The 10,652-nt window shown below is 39.7% G+C and overlaps 1 protein-coding gene across 1 annotated transcript; it reads right to left on the reverse strand.

The window, feature by feature from the left end:
- Positions 1 to 1,654: 1,654 nt before the first annotated feature.
- LOC100553447 (16 kDa beta-galactoside-binding lectin) lies at positions 1,655 to 8,796 on the reverse strand. Its single transcript, XM_003221826.3, has 4 exons — positions 8,268 to 8,796; positions 5,216 to 5,295; positions 3,175 to 3,346; positions 1,655 to 2,051 (listed from the first exon to the last, which is right to left on the reverse strand). The coding sequence occupies exons 1-4, from the start codon at positions 8,274 to 8,276 to the stop codon at positions 1,905 to 1,907; spliced, it is 408 nt and encodes a 135-aa protein (XP_003221874.1). The 5' UTR covers positions 8,277 to 8,796; the 3' UTR covers positions 1,655 to 1,904.
- Between the last annotated feature and the right edge of the window lie 1,856 nt (positions 8,797 to 10,652).

A 10,652-nucleotide genomic window follows, 5' to 3' on the forward strand; every position in this document is an offset into this window, starting at 1 on the left:
TCCAAACCCGAGATGGTTTAAAGAATCGGTTACTCACCAATACAGTGTGTTAAATATAAGTTGATGTTATAATCGTAACATATAAGGGACTACATTACAATAGAAGTTTGTGATAATAACACAACTTACCTTGTATTATATTATATACCATACTTTTCCTTCAAGTTCTTGTGTCACTGTCCTAGGGTGCATCTAGATTGCAAAATTAATGCGGGTTGGCTCCATTTTAACTCTCATGAGTGAATACTATGGATTCATGGGGGTCGTAGTTTGGAGAGGCACTGCCAATACTTGGCAGAGAAGGCTATAGATTTTGTAAAACTACAACTCCCATTGTTCCATAACATTGAGCCCTGGATGATAAAGTGAAGTCAGACTGCATTTGCAGGGTGCAGGTGCATCACTATTTTTTTCTGTGCATCCTTTTCCTGATCCCAATCACAGTTTCCTCTATAACTAGATAAGTACAGTAAGATTCCCATAGCCATGGGCCAGATTACATTTGAAATACAGATACGACCAAACACCATTAAATTACGTGATTTTTGGTCCTAGCATACCATAAAATCAGCCTGGAGAACTTAGAAATCATTAGGACTGGGAATCATGCCACATTCAGCCGTTGCTTGACTGCTTTCTTCAATGTTTGTTTTGTGTCTGGATATTTGCAACCCAATACCAAAAAACTAAGAAAACTAGATTAGCCTAGGCAGCACAGGTAAGATTTTTTAATGTAAATATATCTTTGAATGCTGTGTAACAAAAGTATATAATATTAAAATCTTTGAAGATCCCGCACCTGATTTTTTGACCCAGAAAGATGCAACTATGCAAATGTACGTATGGGCAATCTCACTAGAACACATTGGGCAGAGTCTTATTGTGATACATATTTGTGTAACACAATTGTTTGGATCAATGCAACATAGTCGCATTGAGCTCGAGATCTCAGAAGCAGAGTTGTGCCTTCAGTACATTGCACATAGATATACACTGCATTTCAGTTGTACATACAATTGCTTGTTTGGACTCTTGTTTCAGATGCACAATGTACCCATTGAGCATAAAAGTTACATAGCCCAATTAATCCGTAAATCCAGAGCCTCAGTGTAGGATTTATATATGTAAGATAGACTCCTTGACTGTCTTAAATGCACCAGTCCTATCTGATCTGGAAGCAAAACAGGATCAGCACTGGGAGAAGAGACCACCACCAAGTACCAGGTGCTGAAGGTTATATTTCATAGGATCATAGATTCATTGTGTTAGAAGGTCATCCAGTCGAACCTTCTGCCATGAAGAAATACACAGAAATTTCAGAGGAAAGAAATGGCAAAACCACATCTTAAGTATTGCCTAGGAAACTAATGAAATCTGTGGGGTTGGCACTAGTCGACAGACAACTTGAAGGAGCATGCCCGCACATTTAGATAATTTAGATAAGTGTGACATAAACTATCTGATGAGGACTGTGGATTTTTACACCCACCATGTGATACACATTTGTGTCCATTGGCTACTATTGCTCCTTCCAAGGAAATCTTCAGGGACTGGCAGCTGATAATTATAGTTACCCTATGGACAATCTAAGCTATGTTAGATAATTCCCACAGGCAAATGGTTCCATCCATAATACACAAACAGCCCACAGAGATACATTTTCATGGCAACATGGCAAACCATGATATTTATTTTATATAAAATGAGCCAGTTCTCCAAACGGCCCATTGTAGCCGATGCAAGCAAGCAAGAGATCTCAGTTGAGAGAGCCATGGGCCAACAATAAAAGGAGATGCATAAAGCATTCAATTTTGCAAACACATGTTAAGAAGCCTGTTCCCAAAGCACTGAAAGACTTTATTCAGTCACCTAGGGTAGGAAGACTGTGGGAATAGGTGGTTCCATCAGGCAAATCTGAGGACTTGGATTTTGAAGTCTCCCTCCACTGCAACATATTCGAGGACATCAAGACCCAGCCGGTTTGGGAAGGGAATCTCATGGCCATCCTCCAGTTTCACTTTTATCTCACTGGTATCGAAAGTGAAGGAAACCTGTCAGAAGAAAAAACAGAGCAGAATAACAATGGCTAACCTGAGAGGCTCAACACTCTTTTCCATGCCTTGGCAACATTTGAAAACCTTCAACCAAATGACAGCTCTTATTAAAATGGGGCAATCTTTGGGGTTTTTCCATTCCGTTTTCTCCAGAAAAGCATGACTAAATGGCTCTGTGTGTAAAAGGAAGGCTTAGGAGCCTTACACATCAGATCAGACATGAAGGATCAGTCTCCTTCTATATTTTGCTGAATTCAGCTCAGAATCCATCTACACTGTAGAATTGATGGAGTTTGATGCCACTTTAATTGCATGGCTCATATAAATGGTAGTTTTCCAAGGTTTTAGCCTTCTCTGCCAAAGAATGCTGATGCTGCACAGAACTATTAATCCCAGGAAGCAGCTGACAGCATAGAACAACAGAGATGAAATATCATTCTAACTAAAAGGAATAAAAACTAGTTAAACCATTCTATTAAAGCTTTGTTTTATTTCATACTGTGCAAAAGCTTTTTAAATAAAGAGGAAACATGAGAAGAAAAATACAGCACACAAACTCATAAATAGGCCCTTTGGCACGTGCGCGTCAATTGCCCAAAGAATAAAAGGTCTTTGCAGGCCTATAGAAATACAACAGAGTTTTAAATAACCTGCCCTCTTTGCTCTCTCAAAATAGAAATAGCCTAGGACAGGATGGTATGGGAAGCCTCTGTGTTCCACTTTTGCTCTACCTGAAGCTCTCCAGTTGGTTTTCCCCCCCATGTCACATTTTTTCATGTAATTTTATTTTGCCAGAAAGTGGCACAGAAGGTCCTCAACTCATCCACAAGTGTGGCTGTTTAATTCACCCCAACAGATAATCCCAATATCCTCCACACATAAAAAAAAATCTTGAAAAAAGTCTACCATATTGGCTGAAAATGACATAAAATAATAGCCAGAAGAGGGAAAGGATCGATAATTGGTTACTGTGCCACATCTGTGTATTTTCTGGCTCCAAATAAGAGCCTTAAGAATGTTTTTAGGGCCTATCCATGGTGGCTTCCCCATTTCTATACTCTATTTGCAAAAAACCATTGAATCGGCCACTATCCTTCCATTCACTCTAACAAACATTCACCTTGAAGTTGCTATCTTGTTCAAAAGGAAAATGGGTGTCTCGTTCCTCGTCTTCCCACACTCCGTCTCTCCTGGAGTTGCACACAATGGTGTTGGCGTCTCCTTTGCAATCAAACCGAGGGTTGAAGTGAAGCACCAGATTCTCACAGTTCTTGCCCAGATTCACCTCAAAACTGCGAAGAAAGACATACCCTTCATTATTATGTATCCTCATTAGTTCATTGGTATCCCAGCTTCCCCCCGCCCCATACTAGGACTTAACACAAGTTCCAAATATTATAACAAACACCTTTAAAAAAAACCCTTACAAAGGTGTAATGTAAAAACATATAAAGAGTTATTGTTGCAAAGCAGTTATAATAGAACTAATATCTTTTATAACAAACTGGTTGGAAGATGGAAAGATAAAAGTCGCCAAACAATGCACTATTAAATGTTCATGCAGTCAACTCCTAAAGAGTTATCAGAATAGTAAAATTTGCAATTATTGATGGAAGGAGAAGGAGGGAAGTACAACCCTAGTTTTCCAAAGGAAGGCGTTTCCAAAGCTTTGAAGTAGCTGCCAAGAAAGTTGAGGATTGCAAGGAAAGGAACCTCCAAAACCCTGAGACTTAAGGGCCAATATTTGAGCCATAGGGATGACCCTTTGTGTTGTCATATGAGGTGAGATCTTACAATATTATTATGCATGGCACGCTGGGCATCAACCAGAGTCATATAGAATATGCCATTGAAAACAAAAACATCTAGACCAACAAATGAGGAAAGCATATATACTGTTGGTCCTCCACATGGATGGGTTTGACTTTTGCAGATTTGATTATTTGCAGATTTAATTAAGATGTTATCTCTAGAATACTTTATGTCTTCTAGCGCAACACTACAGTCAATGAGAACAACTCCAGTGCAATTCTATGGTATACTATCAGTGAACGTTGACCATAGAGTCATTTTGGAGCACCTAGAGCAGTGATGGGCAAGCTTTTGCACTTGGTGTGTCAAAATTTGCCAAAAAACCTAGCATTACTTGGGTGGTGTGTCACTTTGAGAAAAAAACCATAATTTCGCAATAAGTAAAGTTTAAATAACAAAAATGTATAAGTGTAATATATAACTGTATTTAATAAATCAAAAACTATTTATTACTGTTATTTCCATGTACAACAATCTATGGTATTTCTTGCAGTTTAAGATTCACAAAGTTTCCACACTGATTTCTCTCTATTCTAGTTTCAATATAATCATGAATAATGAATAATATAATAATAATATAATATAATAGTAATAATATGATAATATACTACAATAATAGAATAATAGAATGAATGATATAATAATAATAGAATATAAAAATATAATATAATATAATGATATAAAATATATTAATAGGATAATATAATAATAAGATATAATAATAATCTATATATATAAATAAATGTACTGTTCATTTGTAAGATGGAGTAAACAAAAAAACAACTGGATGAAATGACACCAAGTTTGGCCACAAAATACTTAACAACCCAAGAGGTGACCACCGCGTATCAACAATATTGGCTAGAAGTGTCAGTGCTGACATGCGTGTCATAGGTTTGCCATCACTGACCTAGAGATTGCTAAAGATAAATATAGATAAAAATAGCACTTTTAATTCACGGTTGTTCACTTTTGTGCGATTGCTGTTGCCCACTTTTGATCTAAAACTATTTAGCTGTTTGTGATTTCCTTTATTTTATCACTTTTAAACTTATTTATTATGCAATGCTTTTGACACGAAATAAATAAACTTTCGTGGGGGATTTTTGCACCACTAATCCCAGTGAATGTGAAGGGCTAACTGTACATAGACCTTTTCAAAGCAGTGCTCTCCTCCTGAGATTCCTTCTCCTCACTTTGAGCACTGCAGAAGGAGGTCCAGACCTAAGATCTGGTAATCCTATTAAAGGTCCACCTTTTTATACAACAAGGCAAGGTGAGTAAGGAGTCAAGGAAAACATCAAGAGACTGACCCTCTTCCACGATTCCCCCCTTTCCCTTCTGCTTACCCTTTGCAACCTGGCAAGATCTTGCCTTCCACTTGAACAGCCTCTCCAGGGCAAACTTTCAGATGAGTAGCCACCACTCCCTGCAAGAAAAGGAAATCAAACACTTAAAAGTACGCTCATGTCAGAATAGGGATGAGGAAAGTGAAGCTTGCAATGACACAAGTGGTTTCCAAACCCTGCTTTCAAGACTTTGAAACCTCTTGTATTTACCCCAGTCCTCCTGAACGTCCGTAACTTTTTTAAATCACAATTTTCTCTCCAAAAACTATCCCAAATGCCCCAAATTGCAGGCAAACATAGTGGTTTGCATCTCCCTTTAAGCCAACAAGCGCTCTCCTTGCGTCTTTTTTTTTGGATGAAGTCATAGGATATTATGTTTCACATGCAGGGATACAAGTCCACAGCCCCAGGGAGGGCAAATATCCCATTTCAATTTGGAAGAATCATCCCTACTCTCTTTTCAACCTGGTGGACACCTGTAGCCCACCAGATAGTGTTGAAACCCAAGTCCCATTGGCTACACACTGCTTATCCAGCGGTGAAGAATGATGGGAGTACAAATCCATCAATGTCTGGGTGGCCATCTGCTTCCCACACTTGTGGGGACATTGCAAATATCTATGTTCTCTACTAGAGCAGAGGAAGGCTTAGAGTGTTTCAAAGTCCATCTATTCTACATTAGTTTATTTACATTGTTTATTTACAAATAATTACAATTTTCAAAGTTGTAATTCTATTTATTTGTGTGATTTAATAAAGGGGGGAAAGTGAAAAAGATGAGGGAGGGAAACGAGGCACAAGAAGCAGAGCTGGTTCAGAAATAATAACAACAACAACAACAACAACAACAAAGTCCTAGACACTTGGGAAGTGTTTGACTTGTGATTTTGTGATACGAAATCCAGCATATCTATCTTGTTTGCTGTGTCATACAATAATAATAATAATAATAATAATAATAATAATCTGGCAGAAGCGAGTAAAGGTGGTCCCAGTGGTCATCGGCACACTGGGTGCAGTGCCTAAAAACAATCAACGCTGACAAAATTACCATCTGTCAGCTGCAATAGGCCACCCTACTCGGATCTGCATACATTATTCACTGATACATCACATAGTCCTAGACACTTGGGAAGTGTCTGACGTGTGAGCCAATACAACAGCTAGCATAGTGATCTTGTTTGCTGTGTACTAATCTTGCTGTGTATCAAATAATCATAATCATAATCATCATAATACTTTTTATTTATTAGCCACCTCTCCTTATGGCTCGAGGCAAGTCATATAGTTGAAGCACATCCATAAAAGCACATATTAAAACATACACATATTAAAATACATGACACAAAAGTTAAAACACAGTAAAATCAGAATGGGATTTTAATGACGCCCTCAGTAAAACAACCAATTTCAGTCCTCCGATGTATATTTGGAATCTTTCATGCACTAATGTAATGTTGCTTCTCCCTCCCATACACAGACTTTTATCTTCTCATTTTCTTTAACTTACTTTATTGTAACAAATAGATTTCAGAGTACAAAAGTAGTTTATATTCAATTAACCGAGAAGAGGCAGAGGAGGCAGAATCCTCCCCTTCTTTGTAATCTCAGGCAAAAGCTAACTAGCTGGTCTGTTCCTCTCATTAACAACTTATGCCATCTTAACCACATTTAACCAACTAACTGTATCCCAGTTTTCCCAGCTGGAGGATACAAAACCTTTTTTACTTGCACCAGAAAGTACCCTGAAGGCATGGTACAGTAGCACTTGAAAATGTTACCTTTTAGATAACAACTCTTAGTGTTATCCCTCATCTAACACAATTGCGAAATGGCTTTTCCCAGCCCTGCCTCAAAGCTGAGAAATTAGACATCCTCGCCAACAAGTGCCAAGAATGACACATAATACAAAAGATCCATAGAATAATATATAGAGTGTTGTCGAAGGCTTTCATGGCCGGGATATATAGAGTTGAAAGAGATATCCCAAAACCATGCCTTCTGCCATGCAAGAATACACTATCAAAGCACTCCTGACAGATGGCAATCAGTCTTTGTTAGCCATAGCAAAGCACTTGATGAACCAACCTGGACACAGTATATTATTTGAGAACACAGAAAAGCTTGACCACTCCAAGAATTATCATGTCAGACTACACAGAGAAGCCATTGAAATTCACAAGCATGTAAACAACTTCAACAGAAAGGAGGAAACCATGAAAATGAACAAAATCTGGCTACCAGTATTAAAAAACTCAAAAATCAGAACAGTAAATAAGACGCAACACTCTGAAAACAAAGGAGTTCCAGACATGGGAACCAGGGGCAGCTAATGAGTCTGAACAAAGGATGCCCCCAGGCAGGAAGAAGCCAGGAGATGAAGGTATTAAATGCTAATTAAGGTGATTAACTACAACATTCACACTGGCCTCCAACTGACAAAGAGTTCTTCTCTCACCCTGGACTTTCCACAGATATATATATATATATATATATATATATATATATATATATATATATATACACATACATACACATACATACATACATACACCTTCCTTGCTTAGTTTCTCCATACCTCACAACCTCTGAGGATGCCTGCCATAGATGTGGGCGAAACCTCAGGAGAGAATACTTCTACAACATGGCCATACAGCCTGGAAAACATACAACAACCCAGTCTTTGTTTAAAAACCTCCAGAGAAGGAGATTCCACAAGAAGCAGGGGGAAAACACCCCAAAGCACACACAAATACCAAGAAAAACCAAGAAAAATGAAAAAAACTAACTCATTGGGTTGTTGTATGTCTTTCGGGCTGTACGGCCATGTTCCAGAAGTATTCTCTCCTGACGTTTCGCCCACATCTATGCAGGCATCCTCAGAGGCTGTGTGGCATACAACAACCCTGTGATCCCAGCCATGAAAGCCTTCGACAACACAACTAACTCATTTCTTAATAGAGAAGATATTGCCCGCTCCACCTGCTCCCCAAATTCAGCAACCTCCCACAACCTGGAGAGTCACAGCAACAGCAGAGAAACCAAGACTCACACACTCCATGATGCAGTCTCACAAGAGGTCAGCTAGGAAAGAAACCCACTTCGCACTCAGGCAAAAAAGGAACAGAAAGTGCCCAGCTGTCTGAAGGGAGAATCAGTTGTCCAGGAGCCCCCAGCTGCCTTTAAGTAACCCAGAAAAGAGCAGCACATGACCAAAAGGGAGGTTCAGATTTCCAGAAATACAAGGAGGAGAATATGGGGAGAGGAGAGCAAAAAAGCCAGCTTGTTCAGAATGAATGGGGATGCTGATAATAAAGGAAAGCAACTGGTGTGCCTTCCCCTTCCTCCTTCCTTTTGCAATCGATAGCAGCAATGTCCTGGCTGGCACTCAGATGCCGTTGTTCATTGTTTCTTTGATCTGGCTCCCGAGTGCCAGCCGGGACAGAAAGGCAGGCCCACAGGTTTGTGATACACGCAGGAAAAGAAAGGCGAGAGGCTTGGAAACGCATATCACTCCCATTGGCAAGGAAGAACCGGAGCCTAGAGGGACAGCGGAGGCTCCGCATGCCAGTTTAACTCCACTATCAGAAGTTGGCATCCTCCGAGAGGGATCAAAAGCACAAAGAGGGCAGAGCTTCGAAAGTTATTTTCAGAGAAGTAATTTGGTCTGGCTGCGAGTGTTCAAAAAGTAATTTCTTCCTGCGGTTCTTGATGTCTGCCTTCAAGTCATTTCCGACTTAGGGTGACTCTCTTGCAGGCGTTTCTTGGCAAGGTTTGTTCAAAGCCTTCCTTTGAAGCTGAGAGAGTGTCACTTGTCCAAGGTCACCCAACAAAGTAAGGATTTGAACTTGGTTTCCAGAATTGTAGCTCAACGCTCAAAACACTATATTACACTGGTTTTCCTGTCACTGATGTTAAAATAATAATTTGTCCAGTGTTATTATAAATCAAAACACTAAAAATTGTTCGCTTTTTGCTCGTCTTTTTTGGGGGAAGGGGAGTGGCTTATACATTATGAGTGAATGGCATAAGGGTTTCTGTCCACATTCCCTTTGAAGAATTCATGTCCAAGTGCACTTTTAAAAGTCATCAGGAAGCTCTAAGTGTTGTGATTTTAATAACCATAAAACCTCAGGTTTAGAGGCCCACCGTGTAAAACAATCAGAAAGCCAAAAGAAAGGAGCCTCCGGTGGCCTAGGGGATAAAAGCCTTGTGACTTGAAGGTTGGGTTGCTGACCTGAAGGCTGCCAGGTTCCAATCCCACCCGGGGAGAGCGCGGATGAGCTCCCTCTATCAGCTCCAGCTCCATGCGGGGACATAAGATAAGCCTCCCACAAGGATGGTAAAACATCAAAAACATCCGGGCGTCCCCCGGGCAACGTCTTTGCAGACGGTCAATTCTCTCACTCCAGAACTCTGGTTGCTCCTGACACGAAAAAAAAGCCGAAAGAAGCAGGAATGGGTTTGAAGGCAAAACAGAGGTCTTTATTCTCAATGGCCAGAGAGGATGTCAGCAGAGTAAGCACTCAAAGTACTGATATAAAACAATGGAAAATACAGGGCATTTTTATTCACTTTGACTACTTTTCAGAAAACTTGTCTCAGCCCCTGACTAGAGGTTTCGTGGAACGGCTCCTGTAGTTGGTTGTTCTGGTGAAAGGAACTTTTAATAAACTGTCATTCATTTATTTAAAGTGTTTGTTCATTTATTAGTCTGCCCCTGTAGAGGGGTGTGAACTTTAGGAATGTGGTGTGGCAACATGCAAAAGGATCCTTGATTGACTTAATTGTCCGGTAAAATAAACATAATAGGATAATACTCCAGTCAGATAAACACAATAGGAAGTGTCTGGCGTATACAACAGGTTAAAAAGCATAGTGGGTGGAACTTGCCCGAAACTTACGCTCTGAACCTCATAAGCAGATAACTTCAGGTTTTATAAATGAAAGCAGAAAATTCATGAAAAAACTCACAGGGTTTACAAATGAATGCAAAAGATAAACAGACCCTGGAGGTCCATGAATGAAGCAAGAAACTTATGAATGGGTTTGGGATAAAATTGAAGATACAGAGGGATTTTATCAATGGGGTCGGGAGCACAAGCTGACTCCCCATGGTGATAAATTTCATTGGTAAAATGATTATGTGGACTTCTTTGGGTACTGCCAGCCCATATTCTTGGGTGAGTTCAAGGAAACCAAGGTAAAGGTGGAGTAAAGAACACAGGAGTCAAAACCACTGTTTGCTGGTTTACAGAACCTCATATAATTCATAATTTGGGGGTCTGATTATCAATAAAAGGAAGCAGCAAACGTGAAGAGTCATACTTATTAACATGGGTTCAATCTACATGGAGCCCATTTTGGCTTCTGAAATGTTGCTCCGAAAGTACTCTGGAATGAAGCCAGGGAATTTATGAGCAAAGGGTGCAAAAAG

Source organism: Anolis carolinensis, chromosome 5, assembly GCF_035594765.1.
Source record: "Anolis carolinensis isolate JA03-04 chromosome 5, rAnoCar3.1.pri, whole genome shotgun sequence".
In the NCBI taxonomy this organism is placed as follows: domain Eukaryota; kingdom Metazoa; phylum Chordata; class Lepidosauria; order Squamata; family Dactyloidae; genus Anolis; species Anolis carolinensis.

Coding starts and splice junctions, on each gene's coding strand:
- LOC100553447 (XM_003221826.3), bottom strand. Junction 3,347..5,215: donor ATCTTGCCAGGTTGCAAAGG/GTAAGCAGAAGG, acceptor CTTTCTTCGCAG/TTTTGAGGTGAATCTGGGCA. Junction 2,052..3,174: donor AACAAGATAGCAACTTCAAG/GTGAATGTTTGT, acceptor TTCTTCTGACAG/GTTTCCTTCACTTTCGATAC.